Source organism: Vipera ursinii, assembly GCF_947247035.1.
Source record: "Vipera ursinii genome assembly, chromosome: 4".
Lineage (NCBI taxonomy): Eukaryota > Metazoa > Chordata > Lepidosauria > Squamata > Viperidae > Vipera > Vipera ursinii.
In genome coordinates, this window is record NC_139514.1 from 669,874 (window position 1) to 692,728 (window position 22,855).

Below are 22,855 nucleotides of genomic sequence, written 5' to 3' on the forward strand. Positions count from 1 at the left end.
TGGGCCATCCAGGGCATGAAAGGAGAGACCAGCACCTTCAATCCCACCCGGAGCCTCTCGGAAGCCAGGCAGCTGGCGGAGCAGTGGGTTGTGTTGCCCCAATGAGCCGTGTCCACCACCCCTGAGAGGCAGGCCTGAGTCGCCATGGGCGGACCCCCCACCAGGCCAGAAAGAGGGGCACCGACGCCCAAGACGCAGCTAAGCCAAGCCGCCCATGCCAGGGCTGCCACCTGCTCCTTCTGCAGGAGCTCTGAGCCCCCAGACCGCCCCCCCAAATCTGAGTAGGGGTCCTGCCACTTCAAGGGATGGCCCCAACTTTTCCACTGCCTGAGTTCTCTTGCCTCTCCCTCCCCAGGGCCTTGCATGTTCTATGGACCCTTTTCTTGCCCCCATCTCTGCCCTACCCCAACCCAAACAAGGGGTGCCCAGGGGGGCTGCTTCAGCCCTTCCCTGCCGTCTGGGGTGCCCCTCCGAAGGTGCTGGGCCAAGAGAGCTAGGAGACCCCAAGGGGCACTCACCAGAGACTGGCACAAGCTGAGGATCATGCCTGATGGGGGGAGGGTCCCTGAAGCTCTCTGAGCTTGGCTGTTTCTCTACTACATTATCAGGGCTGGAAGGGAGGGGGGGTTGCGGAGAGGAGGAGGAATGGGGGGAGGAGGAAGAGTGGGGGGGGGGAGCTCTGGGGGAGTCCCTGGTGTTCTCTGAGCTCGTTTTCTTCCAGATGTTTCATTAGGTAGCTGGGTAACATCCTCGTTGCTAGAAGGAGGGAAGGTTCGCCCTCTGTTCATGCTCAAGGGACCTGCCGGGTGTGTGTGTGTGTGTGGGTGGGAGGGTTCTTTTCTCCTTGGTGGTTCCTGGATGGGGACACATTAAGCAAATCATGTCTGAAGCTCCTGTTCGATCTCGTGCGACAAACCCCCCTCCTCTGTGGGTCCGGAGGATGCAGAAGCCCCTTCCCGGCCAGCGGAGACCCCTGCGTCCCAGAAGCGGCTCTCCTGCCCCGGGCGGCGCGCCCTCGAAAGCCCCCGGGGGACCTCCCTGTTACATGTTTTGTGCCAGCCATGGCAGTTCCCCAAAAAGGTCATCAGATGGAGCAAAGAGGCTTCTTTGCTCCCCTGCAGCAGCCCCATTGGCGAGAGAGTTTTATGGCTAGGGAGGGGCCGAGACCCCCCATAAATACCTCTGCCCAGGGGCTGCTTCTTTTGTTCTAGCTCTGCTTCTCTTCCTATCTATCTTCTATCTTACAAGCATGGATGCTTCCATGCCATATAACTCTTTTTATATAACCTGCCGATGAATAAAGCTTCATAATGACTGCATCTATGCATTCTGCCTATTTCACTTTGGAAGCACCTTAACGTTCCATCGATCTCTTGTGAAAGCTGCTTCACAAGTTGGTAGCAGAGAGGATGGTTAAAGGGAACGCTTCCAAAGCCTGCAGCTAATGCCTAGATTTGAAACTGAAATGGATGGCCGGAAATCGCAGATTGTGACCAGGAGTCTTCAATCAAGATTAACAGCTCTAGCCCCTGAAGCAAGCCCCGCTCCAGGTGAGAGCACAGATGGCCTCCTTCTGCACGCCACAGAGGGAAGCTTGGAAGTTTTACAGTCCGCCCAAGACTGTCAAGATGCAGCAGAAGCGCTCCGGGCCCAACGCAAGCAACGCGTGGATCAAATGTCTACACCAGAATGCAAGGAACTGCTTCTAAAACTCCTTGAAGTACAGGAGACCCCACAAGCCTCTCCACGGAGGACATCAGTGCAGAAGGACTGTGGATGCCGGGTAAGCCCCCCCTCAGCCACCACGAGGCCCCTCAATATGGCGCCTGCCACCCTGAGTAACCCCGGGACCCCAGGGCTTTCGGCGCGAAATCCCCTGCCTAACTGTGACCTCCAGCTTCCTGGGGCAACAGGAAACAAGATGGCTGCGCCCAGGGAGACCGCATGGCCCGGCACCGGAAGCAAGATGGCAGCCCCCTGTGCGCCCACATTTTCTAACAAAGAAAGGCCTCAACTTAGTCTGGAGGCCCAGCAACCCCTGGCATCCTGCCATAGCAACATGCAAACTCCTGGGCTCTCTCCAGCAGAAACCCTCGTGAGCTATGATGGCTATAAGACTGCTCATTATTCCCCAAGGCCCCCGACCCTCTCTCCGGGGCCCCCAGTCTTCCTTTCGCCCCCGCCCAGGCGCTCTCCTTACTTGGCCTTCGGGGGGGGGTTGGCCCCCTCCTCCAGCATCGGCTTTAGCCATCCCCAAGGTTTTCAGGAACAACGATGGGCTTCTCAAGGCAATCCAGGGCCGGGGAGGCTCCAGGAAGGATTTCCAGAGCATTTTAAAAACCAAGTGCCGGCCGGCAATCTTGGGCTCCGCCCACCCCCTGATCACGTGTTTTCCGGACATGCCCAGTACGGGCTTTTTAACCCAGAAGGGGGGCCATCTGAAAATCAGAGAAATGTACCACCAACGCCCACTAGAGGGGTACCTTTACCATTTTTTTCAATGTCAACCTCCCAAATGCTCCAAGAATGGGATAATACGTTTCTAATTGCCACCCCGTTGAATCCCAACTTTGAAAAATTGAAAATTGGGGGTGAGAACTATCACAGTTGGAATAGAAACTTGCAAGTATGTCTATTAAAGGATGGGATTCTTGAAATGGCCCTGAACCCACCACCTTTCCCGTGGAGCTCACGAGAAGAGTGGCTTCATAGACAGACTTTTTCCATTCTGATGGAGTCCATCGATGATAATATGTTCCCTAGCATTCCAGATGGACTCACAGCTTGCGCAGCCTTGCACTTATTATACAATTTATTCAACAGCAAGAGCATGGGTTCTCTCACCAGACTCACAACTGAGTTTTACAACACAAGACTCAGGTTTGGGGCCAACATGGCAGAACATCTTGGAAAATTAAAATCCCTCAGGGCGCAACTAATGTCCAAAAATTACCGAATACCTGAAGAGAACTTGGTCGCAGTTATTGTGGCTTCCCTGGACAAAAGTTGGAACAATTTTATTATTTCCCTGGAAGGGGGCAGGGATGGACCCATGCCTCTGTCCTACCTCGAGGGCAGACTCATTGACGAAGATAGCAGACGTAGACATACAGGAGAATACAACAGAGTCACCAGCCAGCCAGCCAACACACGACACCGCAACTCAGAGCGGGTTAATGCTCTACTCAAGTGTTTCACCTGTGGCTCTGAGGGGCACCTCAAGAAGGACTGCCCCCATTTTCAACAAGGCCCCAAGCGTGGTCCCAATCAAGGTAGGGGCAAGGGACAAGGAAGGGGCCGTGGCGGGGCCAAAAGTACTAACAGTCTTGTGTCTACCTGTGCCCCCACCACAAGAGCTGATAGCTCCACTGACTTATGGTTGCTGGACTCTGGAGCTTCATCTCACATTACTAATGTGAGTCAAGGTTTTAAAAGGTTAAAGAAAATTAACTCATCTGTCAAGGTGGCCAACGGTGATAAAGCTTTGGTTATTGGGGAGGGCACGGTTTCTCTACCCGGGCTTGGAAAAATTGAAGGTGTCTTACACGCGCCCTCTATTGCCAACAACCTGTTGAGCATTATCAAGTTATGTGACGATGACGGGGTGGAAGTTTTATTTCGCAAAGGGGGAGGTCATGTCACCCGGGACCAGAGGGTCATTGGAAATATAGCCATCATAGATGATTTGCCATATTTCTCCCCCTTAGAAGGGGCCTCACAGACAACCCCAAGGCTGCTTAACGACCGCAAGGGTGAAGCGGTTGCATCCAAGCCCCCACAGCAAGGCAGTGTGGATAAGAAATCCCAACCTCAGCTGTCACCTGAAGCACCGCTCAAGGCTACCAAAGCCAAGAGGGTGTCAGTCGGGAAGCCACTCCACGATAAGTGTGCCCATATTTTGCACCGAAGATTAGGTCATGCAAGCTTCCCTGTGGTTAAAAAGATGGGAGAGTTTGCTGAGGGAGTCCAGCTCAAAGATTGTGAGGTATTCCTGGACTGTGCAATCTGTAAGAAGTCAAAGAGGAAAGCTGCGCCTATCCCAAAAACATCACTGCGTAAGACCCAATTCCCATATCAACTAGTTCATGTTGATTTGGTCGGGCCTTTCACACCATCCCTAGGGAAAAGTCAGTATTTTCTCACTGCAGTTGATGATTTTTCACGGTACGGCCATGTGTATATCCTCACAGAAAAATCTGGAGCCTTTGACGCCATAAAATCACTCTACAACCTTGTAGAGACCCAGTATAAAACCAAGATTGCACAACTGCAGAGCGACCGCGGGGCTGAGTTCATGTCCCGAAAATTCCAGGACTGGGTAAAGCGTAAGGGCATCCGCCATTTTCTTACCGCGCCTTTCACCCCCGCTCAGAATGGTGTGGCAGAGAAAAGAAATGGAGTCCTACAAACTATGATGCGTAGTCTGATTGCAGACGCAGGGGTCGCAGAATCATACTGGGCAGAAGCGGTAAAATATGCCAATTATACCTTAAACCGCACTTGGAGCAGTGTTGTGAACCAGACCCCATATTTCCTAGTTCATGGTAGGAAACCAAATCTTGGACATTTACGTGTTTTTGGGTCCTATGCATGGGTTCACATCCCCAAGCAGCTGCGGAAGAAGGGGAGATCTGTCTCCCAGAGACTAAGGTTCTTGGGCTACGCTCCTGGCTCCAAGGCCTACCGTTTCCTGGGAGAAGGGGGCAAGATTGTGACTTCCCAATCTGCCTCCTTCGAAGAGGACTCCAATTGGGCCCAGATACACTCCAATGATCTGAGCCCATATATCAACCGTCCCAGCAAGGGCACACCAACTACAACATCACCTGAGACGTCCACATACCCTGCCACCGACGAAAGTGTGGAACAAGACGAAGATGTCATCCCACCTGGTTCAGATGGGGAGGATGAGCCGTCCAGTTCCCCAGCAACGCCTCAGAAACCCGCGGAAGAAAAAGGCGGTGAGTGGCAGAAGGTAAGGAGGTCAAAGCGGTCCAACAAAGGCATCCCGCCAAAGAGAATTGACATTGGGCACATCGCATCTGTTAACAGCGTTGTGGTCACCCCAAAATCCTTCTCTGACATCCAGGAGCTGCCCATCGAAGAACAGGAGAAATGGCAGCTCGCGATGGAGAAGGAAATGCAGAGCTTAAAACAACTCAAGGTCTTCACCCCCCAGCAACCTCCAAAGGAGAGGAAAGTCATTGGCACAAGGTGGGTTTACAAGGCAAAACCACTTGCCAATGGCCTCTACCTGTATAAGGCCCGTTTGGTAGCTCAGGGATTCGCCCAACGCTATATGGAAGACTATGGCGAGACATACTCTCCAACTGTCCGGGCAGAGAGCGTCAAGACCGCCCTCGTGACTGCAGCTGCTCTGGGGGAGGAAGTCTTCCAATTCGACATCCAGACGGCTTACCTCCACGCCAAATTGGACCGGCAGATCTACGTGAAGGCCCCTCCTGGCTACCAGCAAGAAGGGGAAAATACATGGTTACTCCACAAAGGGTTATATGGTCTCAAACAGTCAGGGAAACTATGGTATGACTGCCTTAGAAAAAGTTTAGAACGAGTTGGTTTCACTGCATCCCGTGCAGATAAATGTGTTTTCACACGCAACTCAAAGGGTACCACAGAAAGGGTGTTAGTTTATGTGGATGACCTACTATATGTAGGACCTGACAAGGAAGGGTGTGATGAATTTGCCAAGGCCCTGGAAGAAAAGTTCACTTTGAAATCTTTGGGGCGGGTTGACAAGTACTTGGGTGTGCATATTTTGGCCACTAAGGGGGGGTTCGCTCTATCTCAAAAAGAAAAGATAGAGGAATTACTGGCCAAATGCAAAATGGCAGAATCTAATCCTACGCACAGCCCAATGCAAAGCGACTTTTACAACCATACTCACAAGGACGGTCCTGAGTTCACAGATAACACGCTTTACAGATCTGTGATTGGCTCCTTGCTATATATCAGCAATTGGAGCAGGCCTGACATAGCTTTAGCTGTAAATCTATTGTCCAGGCATGTGGAACACCCAAAGGAATTCCACTGGACTGCTGTTAAGAGGGTACTTAGGTACCTCAGGGGCACGACCGATGCCCTCCTTGTGCTGGAACCAGAGAAGGGGGAGACGGCCCAGCTCTCTGCTTACTCAGACGCAGACTGGGCTGGCGACACCAAAAGTAGGCGGAGCACTTCTGGTATACTCATATTGCTAAATGGCTGCCCAATACATTGGCATGTTAGGCAGCAAAAATTTGTTTCTTGCTCCACGGCCGAGGCTGAATATGCCAGCCTGTCAGACACGGCCAATGATTTGACTTGGTTCAATGAGCTGATAACGAGCATCTGGGCAGCTCCTCCTCTGCCCATCCAAATTCTAGAGGACAACACAGCCGCCATTGCAATCTCGGAGGCTTATGCAGTAGGCTCTAGATCTCGCCACATAGACATACGCTATAAAAATGTCAGACAGCTTGTCAAAGAGGGTTTTATACGTGTAGAGCACTGTAACACAGTTGACCAGATAGCTGATCTGTTCACCAAACCTCTTCCCATTGACCGGCACAACCTTCTGTGTAAGCGTTTGTGTTTGGCCTTCTGAATGTTTTTATACATGTCTATGACACCTGCTTGCCCCTCACACACATTCACTGGTCCCTGTCATTGGCTGGCAAGAAGGGGAATTGTTACATGTTTTGTGCCAGCCATGGCAGTTCCCCAAAAAGGTCATCAGATGGAGCAAAGAGGCTTCTTTGCTCCCCTGCAGCAGCCCCATTGGCGAGAGAGTTTTATGGCTAGGGAGGGGCCGAGACCCCCCATAAATACCTCTGCCCAGGGGCTGCTTCTTTTGTTCTAGCTCTGCTTCTCTTCCTATCTATCTTCTATCTTACAAGCATGGATGCTTCCATGCCATATAACTCTTTTTATATAACCTGCCGATGAATAAAGCTTCATAATGACTGCATCTATGCATTCTGCCTATTTCACTTTGGAAGCACCTTAACGTTCCATCGATCTCTTGTGAAAGCTGCTTCACACTCCCCCTCGTCCCCCGCCCGGCCTGGGCCCCGGCTGGCCTCGGGGGAGCCGCTCCTCCGGCCCCACCCCGCCCGCCCTTGGCCCGTCCGCGCATCTCCGCTCCCGGCGTGGGAAGCGGCGTGGGAGACCTCCCGGGGGAGGCGAGGGGCGCGGGCGGCTTCGGGGGCGCCTCCCACGGGGCGGGCCAGGTGAGCGGCGGGCGCGGCCAGGTGCGTTGCCGGCCGGCCTACCTGGCCCCACCTCGCCCGCCTGGCTGAGCCTCCGGAACTCGAGCGAGTCGCCGGTGCCCGATGGAGCCGCTGCCGCCCCCGCCGCCTCCTGCGGCCACCGCTGCTCCGCCCGTCCGCCCGGTGAGTCCCGGCAGGGAAGACTGGGAAGGGTGGGGGGAAGAGCGGGGGGGGGTCCTCCCCGGGCCTACCCCGCATGGTTGTTGTGGGGGCAGCCCGGCGCGGCTCGGTCCTGCGACCTCGGTGGCCAGGAGCCCGGACCCCCTGCCCGGAGTCCAGCAGCTCTGGGCCCGGCGGCGGCGAGGCGGCAATGGGGCGGCAATGGGGCGGCTCCGAGCCTTCCGCTTGGCCGAGGAGAGCCGGGCCGGGCGCGGCGCCGCAGGGACGGGAGCCGCCCGTTCGTTCGGCTGCTTGGCAGGAGGCGGCGGCGGCGGCGGCGGGCAGGTGGATCCCCGCGCTGCAAGGAGACGCCCGCCCTGGTTGTGTGAAGGCAGCCGCGGCTGGGCCGGTTGCTCGGAAGGGCCCCGCTGCGAAAAGGGGGGGGAAAGTTTGCCAACCTGGATTGGCCCCCAAATTCAAACTGGGATGCCCAGCTGCAGGAATCGCTCTCTGGACCGCCCAGCCAGAGAAATCGGCTCCTTTGTTAAGCCGGGAGTCGGACTAGAGGAGCTCGGGGGTCCCTTCCGAGTCTTGTTCGGTAATTCTGGAGTTTTTTAAAAAAAACGGAAAGTGCTCTTTTTCAGCGAGGTGGCCAGGACAGCGTCTCCGCTTGGGAGGGTTACTTGGATTTTAAACCCCTGAAGCTCTGAAGCTGTCTAAAGGGGCTCTGAATGCAGCTGGGGAAGCTCCAGGCCAGGGAGGACAAAGCAGCCCCTCGCCCTGCACTTGGTCTCAGCCCACCCACCCCCGATCCTGGGGAAGTCCCCCCTCCCAGTGACCCCCATTCCTTGGCCTATGGGTCCCAATTTTGATTTGGGGAGGAAGAAAAAAAAGTGCGCGTTTCCTCCCTCTTCTTAAAAGAAAAAAGGCGAAAAGCAAAATTAATAAGCAAACTAAAGTATGTGCATTCCGGCGTCCAACCTTTTGGCTCGCCTGGGACACGCTGGGTGAGAGGAACTGTCCGGTCCGCATCTTAATAAAGTGGCCGAATTTGAAATCTACTGCTTTAGAGCACCATTCGGTGCCCAACAGATGTGTTTAGCGTAACAGTCCCAAGATACAGTTGCAGTGCTAAATGGAGACAAATTTGTCAAACTTTAGTTGCTTCTCAATTTTTTTTGCAAATCTTGCAAAGTTCAGTTTTGGGGGAGGGGGAAATGTACAAAAAAAGAAAATTTTGGTCACAGTTTGGTGCATGATTGCTACGTGTTGCTCCATATAATTAATTAATTAATTAATTAATTGTGATTTTGTCTGATTGATCCAGGAGGGTCTCTAATGGGGAGACAGGGTCTTTGGGGAATCCTTCTCTTGCCCGCCAGCCCATTCAGAGGTGCCACAGAGATGCGGCCCCTCGGGGGTCTCCCTCCCATGCCAGCCACAGTCTGGGGGTCCCGTCCTGCCTCAGGCCAGGCGTGGGGGGTGAAGCCCCTCGGTTTTGGGTCAGGGCCAATCAAAGCACCGCAAGGCCTGGCCGGTGGGAAAAGGATGTGAGAGTTCTTGGGGTTCTCCTGACAGGCAGTCCTTGACTTACAACATTCGTTTAGTGACCGTTTAAAGTTACAAACGCAGCCAAAAAAAGTGATTTACGACTGGTCCTCACACTTACAACCATTGCAGCACACACATTTAACAACTGTGGCAAGAAAGGTTGTAAAATGGGGGTAAAACTCAGTTAACGACTGTCCTGCCTAGCCACAGAAATGTTGGGGTCCATTGTGGTCGTAAGTCGAGGACACACACACCCCATGCAGGAATTTCAGGAGGAAAGGGCCAAAAGGCAGGAGGACTCCTGAGCTTGCCTGGGGCGCTTGTCCTTCTTGCTGGTTGGACAGGCCCAGCCGGTCAGGCAGGGTCCCCTGAGCCCTCCAGGCGGGGAGAAAACCGGGAGGGCCAACCTGGCCCACGCAGGGCAGCCGGGCTCTGAAGGAAGCCTCGCCCCGAGGTGATCCCGGAGGAGCCGGTGGGTGGCTGACCTGGGGAACCGCCGAGCTCCTTCCGATTCTGGAGGCCCCAAACCCCCGGCCTGCTTGGTGCAGCGGTGAAGGCGCCACGGCTGGAAACCAGGAGGGCTTCTCGTGATGGTCACCAGCCTGGTCCCACTCCCTCCTTGGGCCCCAAGCCAGCAAGGTGACCTTGGGCCGGTCCCTCCCTCTCCGCCCCGGGAAGAAGGCAAGGGCGAGCCCCTTCTCCACAGCCCTTGACGAAAAGCACAACGACTCGTCTCCGCAATTCCCAGGGCTCAGTGCCAACTCAAAGACCCGCTAAGCCAGGCCTGGGCAACTTCGGCCACTTGCAGAGCTGTGTGGCTTTCAACTCCCAGAATTCCCCCGCCGGCAAATGGCAGTTGCCTTCCTGACCAGCTTTCTCCTCCTCTCTCCTTCGGTCGCAGGGTGGAGTCGCCCAGCTGAACGGGGACGGCCTGGAGGGGTTCCGCCTACCGGCCACCGTCCTGCCCCAGACGCAGCCGTCTCTCCCGGCCCCTCAGCCCTCCCAGCCGCGGGAGACGTGGGGCGGGAAGTACGAATTCCTGCTCTCCTGCCTGGGCTACTGTGTGGGGCTGGGGAACGTGTGGCGGTTCCCGTATCTCTGCTATCGCAACGGAGGTGGTGAGTGGGCGTGGGATCCTAGAGGGCAACCTGGTGCAAGGAAGCAAAAAGATCCAAAACTTTCATTTCTTTTTTTAATTTTATTTTTTTATTTTAATTCCATTTATATCCCGCCCTTCTCCAAAGACTCAGGGTGGCTCGCCTGCTCTGAATTTGCCCAGTAAGCGTGTTGACCTGAACTCTTCCCTCTTAGTTAATATTAACGTAGATTGTTCCGTTTCCTTTCATGCAGAGCTTAAGTCCTCTCTTACTTTCCGCTAAAGCGAGACACAACCCATCTCAAATTATTAGTATTCTGCCTTGAACTTTGATTGTGGTGCTTAATGCTCTGCCCTTGCCTTTCTTATTGTCACTGTAGGCCCTGAGCAGCTGTATGTGTCACCGGCATCCTTGTCTCATTGCGCCTCTTTGCAACAACTGTGTTTCTCCAAACTCTGTTCTGAAGAGAAGCTAATCAAGGAGAATATTTCTAGCTGGGGCTTGAAATGAGGGGCGCTTGGCGCTCTCTGAGCTGGGTGGTTTCCTTGCAGACATTTCATGACCCAACTAGGCAACGTCATCAGTTCTATGACTAGTGCAGTTGAGGTCACCTGGTTTGGGTAATGAAACGTCTGCAAGAGAGCACCATCACTAAGAGAAGCGTCTTGTTCTTCAGAAGATTGGATGCTTGGACACCTTCAGTGCATGCGACATGGGGGCAAGATCCACACGGTGAAAGCTTGGCTGGCATTGTAAAGCTGGAGTAAAACTGCTCCTTGCATGCTCTCCCTCCCTCCCTCCCTCCCCTCCCTTGAGCTACCTGACCTTAACCATCCCAACGGCTCTCTTGTTCTTTGCAGGCTGTCAAGTTGAAATTGCGTCTGTGAGCAATTAGTGCAGTGGTTCAACCATTTGCCCATTCCGTAGCATCTCCCTTTTTCCACATAGGCCTACACCCCCATCCTTCCCCGTCTAAGGACCCCCACCCAACCATCCTGTATCCTTACTTTTACACAGTTGCCTTGAGAATGGGGTCAACAACAGGGCTTTTCCTAGGCATCCCAATAGGGGGCGCTGTGGCACTGAGCAATCACCCAGGAGCAAAATCCATTTTGGAGAAGGAAAAGATCCAGGCAGGGACCGAAGTGACAAAAGCCTTTTAGACCAGGGACCTCCAAAGCTGGCAAATTGGAAGACTTCTGGACTTCAGCTCCCAGAACTCCCCAGCCAACCATTTCACACCTCGATGTCTATCATTATTCTCCCCCCTCCCCCAAAAAAGTCCTCCAAGAGGGGCTCTTAAGCCAAATCGTGGGGACCACTCATGAAACGATGGGAAATCATGGAAGCGATTCCATCCTTGTCAAGATTAAGCTACGAGGGTCACGGTGAACTCACCCTAGACCAAGGGGTGGGCAACGTGGGCTCTTTTATGACTCATGGACTTCAACTCCCAGAATTCCTGAGCCAGCTAGGCTGCCTCGGGAATTCTGGGAGTTGAAGTCCACGAGTCATGAAGGGGCCATAGTTCCCCCATGCTGGCTCAGGAATTCTGGGAGTTGAAGTCCACCAGTCATAAAAAAAGCCCAGGTTGCCCACCCCGGAGCTAGAGGATCCATATTGGTCCTGATGGGTCGGGAGATCTTTCCTGTGGATCCCTGGTCCAGGCAGCTTTCCTCAAGCCCTCATTGCCACAAGCACCAACGCAGCCGTTTCCCCCCAGGCTCCTTCTAAAATGAGTGGGAATCCATTCTCAGGGGGGTGCCCAGTTGAGTTAGTCCAGCGCCCGTGGATCTGTGCCAGGAGGAGGAGGAGGTCTGAGGTTTCCTTGGCGCTCTCTGAGCTGGGTGCCTTTCTTGCGGACGTTTCATGACCCAGCTAGGTAGCATCATCCGTGCTGGGAGAGGGGGAGGAGGAGGAGGAGGAGGAGAATTGGCCGGTGGCGTATACCAAGCCCCCCCTCCTTGCGCTGCGTTCCCTTCTTAGGGGTGTTTCTGATTCCCTACACCATCATGCTGGTCTTCACGGGCCTGCCTCTCTTCCTGCTGGAGCTCAGCCTTGGCCAGTACGGGGCCACCGGACCCCTCAGCGTCTGGAAGTGCTGCCCCCTCTTGAAAGGTAAGCTCCCCGGGCTCCTTGGGCCTCCCGGAGCAGCCAGCCCCCAAGGGGGGGGTCCCCCTCCGTCCAGGTGGGGCCTCCAGGGAGCAGGAGGGGCCCAGGTGGAGGCTGGAAAGGAGAGGGCCCCCCCAAGGGTCTCATTTTTCCCCCCTCTTGCTGAGGAGCGCTCTGACTTGCGAGCGGGAGACCCCCAACTCAGCTCGCCAGCCCCCAGGTACTCTTTCCTGCTTGTGGGGGAGCTCAGGGGGGCCCTGGGGGGCTTCTGGGGAGGGGGGCCGGGCGCTGCCCATCAGCAACCTGTGCTCTGCTGCTGGGGCTCAGAGGAATGCCCTCCGCCCTCCTGGGGGGGCTTCCCCCGCTGGGGAAGGGGGGCCGTGGAGCCCGGCCAGCCGACATGCCCCCCACCCTCCTCAGGGATCGGGGTCGGCATGCTGGTGGTCTCCTCACTGGTCTCCCTCTACTACAACGTCATCATTGCCTGGACCTTCTACTACCTCAGCCAGTCCTTCCAGAGCCCCCTGCCCTGGTCCTGCCAGGCCCCGCACAACCGGCCCCTCTGCCAGCCTCAGGTACTTGGGGGGTGGGCAGGAAGAGCAGCAGGGCGTCCTTGGGCTTCTGCAGGCCGGACCCCCTCTTCGGCCAAGGAGAGGAGGGGAGCCGGCCGGCCAAGAGGCCCTGGCCCTGCGCTGCCTGCCCCACCAGGAGGGTCTCTTGCCTTGCAGAATGGCTCTTTGGCCCGCAGCCCCCCGGCCAGCCCCAGCGAGGTCTTCTGGAAGTGAGTCTCCTCCTCGTGGGAAGGGGGGGCACCTCGGGGAGGGCTGGGACAAGCCTCCCTCTCTTTTTTTGAGGGGGGGCTGTCAGCCGGGGGGGGGGAAGCTGGGAATGGGGAGGAGGGCCTGGCCTCAGCCTGATCAAGCCTCGAGGAGAGACCCAGCCTAGAACTGAGCCTGGAGGTTTTCAAGACGAGTCTGGACCGCCATTGCTCTGCTTGAATAAGGGGTTGGGCTGGAAGAGGGGTCCCCAACCGTGGCCGGGGAATTCTGGAAGTGGAAGTCCACAGGTCTTAAAGCGGCCACGGTTGGGGACCCCTGGACTAGAAGACCCCCACGGTCCCTCCCAGCTCTGTTGTTCTGCTAATCTTGTGTTGAAGTTCCTGCTTCTCCAAGCACACAGCTCATGGGACACACACAATCACACACACGCACAGAGAGACAAAAATGGCAAAAACAAGAGGTTAATAATAATAAGTTGGAAGGGACCTTTAGAGGTCATCTAGTCCAACCGCAAACAAAATTGCCCCGCTGACGGCTGCTTTGTCAGCAAAGGAGCCCGGCCAGGGTTGGAGGGAGGGGCAACCAACTCTCTCCGCTGCCCCCCCCCCATTTCCTCACTGCTGCCAGGGGGAGGGGGCAGTGGGGGGAGGGGGCCTCGTTTTGTTTGGGCTACTTGGAGAACTACAGGCAGTCCTCCACCCAGGACCATCCTCGGGTCCAAACTTTCTGTTGTTAAGTGAGACAGCTAAATGAATTTTGTCCCATTTTACAACCGTTCTTGCCACCGTTCTTATGGGAACCCCTGCAGTTGTTAACACCTTAAGTGGGTGCCCCCCTTGAGAGGGCTGCAAAAGGGGGTCACGTGACCAACACCGCTGCACACTGCAACCGTCGTAAGTACGGGTCAGTGGGTCAAGCGCCTGAATTGTGATCGGGGGACCCTGAGGACACGCAGGCGTGAGAAACGCCCCTCCAGCCACTTTTTCCCACTGCCTTTGTAATCAGACGGTCCCTAACCGAATCACGGTTAAGTCGAGGACTTCCCGTATTGCTCGCCCTCCGATGGGAAGGGTCCCGGGGAGCGGAGGGGGGTCCCCCCGGCCACCTGCTCTCCTCCCCCATCCCTCTCTTCTGCTTCCAGCCAGCGGGTGCTGGGTGTGGTGCACAGCACCGGCCTGGGTGACCCGGGCCCCGTGAGGGGGTCCCTGGCGCCGTGCCTGCTGCTGGCCTGGGCCCTCGTCTTCCTCTGCAGCCTGAAGGGCATCCGCAGCTCAGGCAAGGTGAGCCAGCCGGGGGGGGGTCCGGGCTGGGGGCCTCCATGCCCTGGCCCAGGGGGCAAGAAGGGGAGCCCCTCCCTGGCCTTGCTCTTGGGGGGGCTGCCAGTCTCCAACCGGGGCCGGGGGGCTTCTCCCTCTCAGCCGCCCTGCTGTCTCCCTGCCCAGATCGTGTACTTCACCGCCACGTTCCCCTACGTGGCGCTCGTGGTGCTGGTCATCCGGGGAGCCACGCTGGAGGGCTCCCTTGAGGGCATCCGCTTCTACCTCTCCGCAGACTGGAGCCGGCTGCAGAGCGCCCAGGTGCGCCCAGGGGCAGGAGGGCCTTCTCCAGTTGGGGGGGGGGATGCCGGTCCCAGAGGGACAGGGGTCTCTGGGGCAGGAGGGGGCCGCCTCAGCAGGAGCAGACAGAGCGGCTCAGGTGTGCCTGGGGCTCCCCTCGTGGGGAGGTTTGGGGAGAAGGGGAGAAGGGAGCCTTGACAGCCAGCCCCACCCTGGGCATTTTATGCGGGCTGGATTTCAACCTCGGCTCAGCCCTGGTGTCTCAACCGGGTCTGATGGAACTGTGAGATGGCCTCACAAGATCGATGGTTCGTTAAGGTGCTTCCAAGTAAAAAGAGCAGCACGCAGGGATGCGATCAGATTAAGCTTTATTTAACGATAAAGTAAATAGAAAGAGTTCCCTGGCATGGAGGCATCCGTGCCTGGGTTGAGCTCATGGATCAGCAAGCAAGCAAGCAGAAGAGAGAACAAAGAGAGCAAGGGGAGAGCATCCCCTGAGCAGAGGTTTTTATGGGGGTCCTCAGCCCCTCCCTTGCCAATTAACTCTCTCCAATGGGGCTGCAGGGGCCGGGGACCCCTGACACACCAGTGGGAGCAAAGAAGCCTCTTTGCTCCCATCTGATGACCTTTTGGGGGAACTGCCATGGCTGGCACAAAAACGTCTAACAGGAACAAACGCACAAGATCCAAGAGCAAGCCACCAATGTGTGTTTACAGATCAAAGCCTCCTAAGGGCGTGACTGCACTCTCTGGCCTGCTTTGCAGAAGACATTAAGCCACGGTTTGACGAAAAGTGGTTTAGAAGAAAATATTTGTAGCTCGGCATTAGAGTCCTTGACGCGCTTTGAGCCTGCTGGTTTTCTTGCAGACGTTTCCTGACCCAGCTAGGGAACATCAACAGACATAGCATCTTCATTAGCCCTGATGATGTTCCCTAGCTGGGTCAGGAAACGTCTGCAAGAAAACCAGCAGGCTCAGAAAGCACCCAGGACCCCACAGTCTTTCTTTCTTTCTTTCTTTCTTTCTTTCTTTCTTTCTTTCTTTCTTTCTTTCTTTCTTTCTTTCTTTCTTTCTTTCTTTCTTTCTTTCTTTCCTTCCTTCCTTCCTTCCTTCCTTCCTTCCTTCCTTCCTTCCTTCCTTCCTTCCTTCCTTCCTTCCTCCTCCCTTCTAGCACTGATGATGTTCCCTAGTTGCGTCATGAAACGTCTGCAAGAAAACCACCCAGCTCAGAGCACTAAGGACTTAACCATGTTTTCTGAGTAATCCATGAGTAACTGAGCTCACACATTCTGTGAGCCAGAATTCAGCCTTCCGTATTTCTGCAGGCACCAACTGTGGCTTACATGCTGCGTTGATGCTTCTAGTATCCAGGCTTCTCAGCTCACGTTAGTAAACGAGGGTGCAAGTGGAGGGGTCAACAGAGAGAGAAACCCAGACTGTCTCTTTCCCTCCCCTTGGAGAAGGTCTGGAACGACGCGGCCTCGCAGATCTTCTACTCGCTGGGCATCGGCTTCGGCGGGCTGCTCTCCATGGCTTCCTATAACAAGTTTGACAATAACGTGATCAGGTGAGGCCTCTCTGGCCCGAATCCCAGCTGTGCACAGATCTGCTGCGCTGGGAAAAAACTTTGGGGGGGGGGTTGTCTCTGGCATCAAACAGGCCCAGCGTCACAACTTGTTCTTGCTATGGGAAACTTTTTGGGGGGTGGGGAAGACAAAGCCCGGGATCCCCAGCCCAGAGGACACCCCCTTGTTCAGCCCCACCAGTCTCTCTCTCTCTCTTTCCGCCCACAGAGACACGCTGGTGATCGGCATCGGAAACTGCTGCACCAGCCTCTTGGCAGGCCTCGCCATCTTCTCCGTCCTCGGGCACATGGCCTGGCGGAAGAAGGTGTCGGTCGGAAGGGTGGCCGATTCAGGTAGGGGGGAGGGGTGTTGGGAAGCCCCCTCTTGGATGGGCCCCCGGCCGTCTCTCTCCGAGGGTTTGAGATCTCCCGGGCTGTCCTGGAACCCTTCGGTGCTCCTCAAGCCCGGCCCGGTGGCGACTCCCAGAGCAAAGGCTGTTTTGGCACCCCTATTTTCCTGTGGGGATGGGGAGGGGCAGGTCATGTGGAGAAGAGGGGCTGAGCAGCGCAGGATTGGGTGGAGAAGAGCCGCACAGCTCCTCTCCATCTCCAAACTCTGTTTTGCCCGCTGGCGTGCCCAGATTTGGCCGAAGCAAGATAGAGGGCTTTGAGTGACCCCTGGCTCTCTCCTCAGGACCGGGACTGGCCTTTGTGGCCTACCCCGAGGCCCTGGCTCTGCTGCCCGGCTCCTTCTTCTGGTCCATCCTGTTCTTCCTGATGCTCCTCACCCTGGGGGTGGACACGCTGGTAAGTGGCAGCCAGCCCGGCTGTGGGGAGAAACGGAGCTAGGTAAAGTTGGAGGGGGGAGTAAGAGCCCCACCAAAAAGCAGCAGTGGCTTCTGACTCAGCTGGCCCCTTCAGGTCTGTTGCAGTTCCCACTCAGCACATCTGGGTGAGGGTCTCCCACAGGACTGCCAGGGGCCCTAAAGCAAACTTCTGGGCCACTGAGGTGACTTTTAAGGCAAGGAAGCTTCTTGGTTGCCTTATTCCCTCCCTCCCTCCCTCCCTCCCTCCCTTCCTTCCTCCCTCCCTCCCTCCCTCCCTCCCTTCCTCCCTTCCTTCCTTCCTTCCTCCCTCCCTTCCTTCCTTCCTTGCTCCCTTCCTTCCTCCCTCCCTCCCTCCCTCCCTTCTTTCCCCTATTCTTTCAGATTTCATTCCTTCCTTCAAATCGAGGACTCTCTGCAGTGTCGGCAATAGTGAAATTGCTGACTGTAAAAAAAAAGCAGAATAAAATCACAAAGTGATCACCGTTTTAGTTTGAACGTTAAAATGCTGCTTCGTTTGTTCTCCTTCCTTCCAATGGGCCTGAAAAAACATCATCAGGCAAATGAAAGGGGTTTTGTTTTGTTGTTTCTGCTATCCGAGTGGTGCTCTTTAAGGCAGCTGCATCTTCTTTCCATCCTCCAAAGGGGCTTGAGAAGAGACTCTGCTGCTTTCATGAGCCCCATAGTTGCAGATGCTCTAAAGAGGGGCGACACTCGTATCCCGACTGCTCCGAAGCATCTTTTCTGCATGGCTTTTGAAGCACGCACACGGCCTTGTTCTGTCCCGTGCGCGCCCCCCCGAGTCTTGTGGGACATCCTGGCTCCACCTTCTGGTCCATTCTTGGTCCATCTGAGAGGGCGGCTCGGGATTCTTGGGGAGGGGTCTGCTCTACTTTCCCTGGCAAAGCCACTAATGCTCACCTGCCTGTCTGCCAGTTTGGAAACATGGAGGGCATCACCACGGCAGTGATGGACGAGTTCCCGTCGCTGCGCCTCTGGAGGCGCAAAGTCTTATTTCTGGCAGGACTTTGCTTGGCCTTCTACCTGCTGGGCCTTCTCTTGATTACAGAGGTAAGAACGTGTGTGTGTGTGTGTGTGTGTGTGTGTGTGTGTGTGTGTGTTCAAGCACCCCATCTTTCCCCCATCCTCCTTATCACAATATACTTCTCGTTTTGTGTTGGCAAGATCCACTGACTTATTACAGGAGTCGACTTACAATGTTCAGTGAACGTTCGAAGTTACAACGGCTTCGGAAAAAGTGGCGTATGACCCCTTTTCACACTTACGACCGCTGCAGCATCCTCAGGGTCCCATGATCAAAATCCAGCCCCTTGGTAGACTCATATTTATGACGGTCACAGCGTCCCGGGGGGGGTCACATGATCCCCCTTTGCGATCTTCTGACAAGCCAAGTCAATGGGGAAGCCAGATTCACTTAACAACCGGGTTATTAACTTAACAACTGCAGTGATTCACTTAATGACTGTGGCAAGAAAGGTTGTAAAATGGGGCAAGGCTCATAACAAATTTCTCAGCAACAGATATTTCGGACTCAGTGATGGTCATAAGTCAAGGGCTACCTATACTGTGTAATCCAAAGCACCTTGTCTCTTGGTGGGACCTGCCGTAAAAGAGGCAACAAAGTGGGGTTGGGGGTTGCCTGTGTTGTAGGAATCCAGGGTTTGCCTTAGCGGGTGGTCTAAACTGGGCAAGCCCATTAAGCCACCATTCGCAGGAGCCGTCTGAATGGACCTGGTTTGTTGCATGAACACAGCAGGAATGATTATACTAGATTGGGACCCTCTGTGTGATGTAACCTTTGTTGTACTGACCAAGCACAGCATCAGGGATTATGTAGTCCCCTTTTAAAGCAGCTAAAGGGGCCTTGGTGAACCGTTTGCATTACCATCTCCTGTGCTCTGTGGGCAACCACTGCGGGGACCCCCGGGTGGGCTTGGGGATCCTTGCAATCCCGCTTCGATGAAGTCCAGGCTCTGAATTGGAGGGGAGGGGGGAAGCCCCCCTTGCAGCCCCCGGAAGGAGAGCAGCAGACCGATCTGGGAGGTCCAGGCCGGTTCTTCCCACTTTTCCAGGACTCTGCCCAGCTTGGTGCCAGGCGTTTGTGGCTTTCATCTTCCAGGGCGGCATTTACTGGTTTACCCTGATCGATGCCTACAGCACCAGCTTTGGCCTCATCATTGTGGCGCTCTTCATGTGCCTCGGAGTAGCCTTCTTCTACGGTGAGTCCGCCTGGGGTGAGCAAGCCCTGCCAGGCAGCCAATGGCTTCCCCGGGAGGGTCTCCTCCTGTGGGGCTGTCTGGGAGTGGGGCACCGCGTCACTCTTCGCCACTAAACTGGCATAAGTGGTTTGTTCATGTGCCAAGGACCTTTGGTCTCTGTCAGGTCAGGCTTCCCGCAGTGTAAAAAGTGGACGTAAGCAGCGAACAGGCTGGAATTCACCCCATCAAGCATTGCTGAAATGGGGGATCCTGGGTGCTCCCCGAGCCGGGTGATTCTCTTGCAGACATTTCACGACCCAACTAGGGAACATCACCAGTGCTGTAAGGGAGGAGGGTTTGCAGAGAGGAGGAGGAGGAGGAGGAGGATCATGGGTCTATTGCCCTCTGTGAGAGGACCCAACTAGGGAACATCATCAGTGCTAGAAGGAAGTGATGGAGGAGGAGGAGGAGGCCCCCATTGGTGCTCTCTGAGCTAGGTTGTAGACATGTCATTATCCAGCTGGGTAACCTCGCGTCGTCATCGGTGCTGGGAAGGAGAGGGCTTTGCCCCCTCTCTCCTTTTTCACTAATATGCAAAGTGCAAGGCTTCCCAGCCATAGCATCTAATCTGTGGACTTCAACTCCCAGAATTCCCCATCCAGCCGTGAATGAAAGAGTTGGAGGAGACCAGAAGGACTGCCTACTCCAGTATTTCTCAATCTTGACAACTTTAATATGTGTGGACTTCAACTCCCAGAATTTCTCAGACAGCCATGCTGGCTGGGGAATTCTGGGAGTTGAAGTCCACGGGCCTTAAAGTGCTGGGATGCTTCCTAACTTAATCTGGACTGGGACAGTTTGGGTTCAGAAAAAAACTAAAGACGGCAGTTGCTTCCTCTTTCGCCCTGGATCAGAAAACCAGGCAGTGGCCGTGCACAACAGGCTGTCATCCGGCCGAGGGTGCTGTGGGATGCGCGAGAGAAACCCGAAGCAAGGGGGACGGACCGGCAAGGGTGCTTCCCCACAGTCATGCGCTACCCATTTCCTTTCCTGCAGGTGTGAACCAGTTTTGCCAAGACATTGTCGACATGATTCAGCTGTGCCCGCCCTGGTGCCGTCAGCTGGTGCCATACTTCAAGGCCTGCTGGGCGATCGTCACGCCGGCCGTGCTGCTGGTAGGCCAGGCGTGGGCTTTGTGGTCTTCCTGCCCCCACAGCTCTTGTGGGGAGACTCTGAGCAGCAATGGGGCGTCCTCCCACCCCTTTGCCATCCCTGTCCTCTCTGCTCCCTTCGCAGTTCATTCTTCTCTACATCTTCCTGGACCTGTCAGGCACCACGCTGCACTACGGGGCGTACCGGTTCCCGCGCTGGGGCCAGGCGCTGGGTGTCTGCATGGGGGTGCTGAGCTGCATTCAGATTCCGCTTTGGGCTGGCATTGCCCTCTGCAAGGAGTCCGGGACACTGGCGGCTGTGAGTCGGGGAGAGCAGCCCGTGGGTGGTAGGAAGGGCGGCCAGTAGGGAAGACCTCATGTCTCTCACCTGCAGGACAGGAAGGAGTTGAGTCGGGGGGGGGGGGCTCCAGGTGAGTTCCTCCTATGCCACAGCTGAGACCCCAAGGGGAGCCTTGCTGCAAAATCCTATCGGTCGGTCACAGAGACCAAAGGTTTATTCTTCCAAGCTTTGGGGATCATGCTGGAGCCCGTCAACATTGCTCTTCTGACCTCGTCAGCTTGCATCCGTCTGCAATACAGCCCTACCTTGCAGGGCTGTTAAGAGGGATTTCCAAAGAGGATTTCCTGGATGGTAGGAGGGCAGAAATGCTCCCCAGAGACCACCTTAAGTGACGTCTTTTCTGGATGTTTCGGTCTGGGGCCAGCTGCCCTGGCCTGCTCAAGCCCCCCTGCGGACAGAATTCTCTTTGGTTCCCAGGGTGGAATCTGGGGGAAGGGCGAGACACCCCTCCCCCCAGTGCAGCACTGCTGATACTAGAGCCGGGGGCAGCTTTGCACTCCTGGAGACCTTGGGTCGTAAAATGGAGCCAGCTTCTGGGAAGCGGACACACTGCCAGGGCCGTGTGGAGAGCCCACGCCCTCTTGCCTCTCCCGAAATCTCCTGGTGCACATTCACGTGGGACTCTTCCTGGCGATCCCCTCGGTGGCAGAGGTGGGCAGTTGGCCTCTGGCCAAGCGGGCGAGTCTCCTGTCCTGTCATTGCAGCGGTTTAGGAAAGCCATCCGACCCCTGAACTCCTGGCGTTCTGCAAGGGCCCGTGAGCTGCCCCACCAGGTCATCGACGTTCCCTACACCGTGAACTTGACGGAGAGCGACTTCACGGGCAGCTGGCAAGTGCCAGATCGCAGCGAGGCCTGACTCTGCGGCCAGCGCAGCAGGGGGCATCTGTGCCCGTCCACTTACGGCCTGGACGTGACCAGCCACCTTTGCCATCCCTCGGAGGGGCCTGCAGCCGGAGCAACGCTGTGGAAGTGACGCTGCCGTTGCTGGCCGGGAGGGCTGGCCTGGAGGATGCTGGTGCCCCACGTCCGCCCCCCACGAGAGAAGACCGGGGGCCGGGCCAGAGATCGCTGCACTACTCCCCAATCAGGCAGTGACTCTGGGCTGCGGAGGCCTCTCAGGGCGGGCTCACCCCGTCTCCGAAGTCTAAGTGGCCACTGGCACTTTGTGCCCTGTGGCACTCCTCCCCCCCCCCCGAGTATAGGAAGTCCTCAACTTACGACCACAATCCAGCCCAAAATGCCGGTTGCTAGGCAACAGTTAAAGTGAGCTTTGCCCCATTTTACAACCTTTCTTGCCACCGTTGCTAAGTGAATCGCTGCAGTTGTTAAGTTAGGAACACGGTTGACAAGTGAATCTGGCTCCCCCTCCTTGAAGATCGCGAAAGGGGACCGTGCTGCAACCGTCCCAAGAACCTCCCAGTTGGCAAGTGTCCGAATTTTCACCATGTGACCACAGGGATACAGCAACTGTCCTAAGTGTGAGAAACGGAAGCAAGTCACTTTTTCAGTGCTGCTCGGTCATTTATCAAATGGTCGTAAGTCGAGGACTCCCTGTACGCCCTCCGCTTGGCGCCTCACTTTGGAGTCGGCTCACGGCGGCCTCCTTTCCACCCTGGCAGGAGGTTCCCAGCGCCGCCCTGGGCCGGCTCAGCCTCCCGCACTGCCTCTTGTGCCACAGCCGCAGACAAAGCGGCAACATCTGCCTGTTGGCCACAGCTGGGTGACAGAAGGACCGGGGACAGGAGTGGACATGGGCAACGGGCCCTTTGGGCAGAGATCCCTGGATGGACACACACACACACACACACACACACACAGTTTTTCTAAAGGGTCTTCTTACAGGTGCTCCCGGCGCCCACCCAGGCTGCACAGGAAGACACTACACAGCATTGCCAAGTGTGCCCTCCCTCCTCCCCACACATGGGGGGCTTCCTAAAGCATCACCCTCTGAGAACCGCAAACTCAAGCCAAGTCAGAGCGTTTTTAGAGACCCTTCTGGAAACCAGACAAATAAACCGGTTGTGCCTAAGTGGAAAGGACAAGGAGCCGTTGTGTGTGCTGCGTGTTGTGTTCCCAGGCTGGCCTGCCTGCCGTGGAATCTGGGCTCTTTGGCGTGGGACCTTCCGCCCAGTGGCGGAGAGTTCCGCCGGCCAAGAAGGCAGGATTGTTGCCTAGGAGAACACCCCCAGGCCCTTAAGAGGAAAGAAAGGCCATCTCCTGGTTGGGCCCGGGGGGGAGGGGGGAAGAGCACTTCTGGCCGCCCCCGCAGCCCT

At 56.0% G+C, this 22,855-nt stretch overlaps 1 protein-coding gene across 1 annotated transcript; it reads left to right on the forward strand.

The window, feature by feature from the left end:
- The first annotated feature begins 7,239 nt into the window (after positions 1-7,239).
- LOC310639578 (sodium-dependent proline transporter-like) lies at positions 7,240-22,619 on the forward strand. Its single transcript, XM_083361325.1, has 15 exons — positions 7,240-7,391; positions 9,820-10,036; positions 12,002-12,133; positions 12,548-12,702; positions 12,856-12,908; positions 14,048-14,186; positions 14,349-14,483; positions 15,926-16,029; positions 16,256-16,380; positions 16,721-16,833; positions 17,787-17,921; positions 18,991-19,090; positions 20,126-20,244; positions 20,366-20,539; positions 21,286-22,619. Exons 1-15 carry the CDS (start codon positions 7,332-7,334, stop codon positions 21,436-21,438), a joined length of 1,914 nt encoding a protein of 637 aa, XP_083217451.1. The 5' UTR covers positions 7,240-7,331; the 3' UTR covers positions 21,439-22,619.
- Positions 22,620-22,855: the final 236 nt, after the last annotated feature.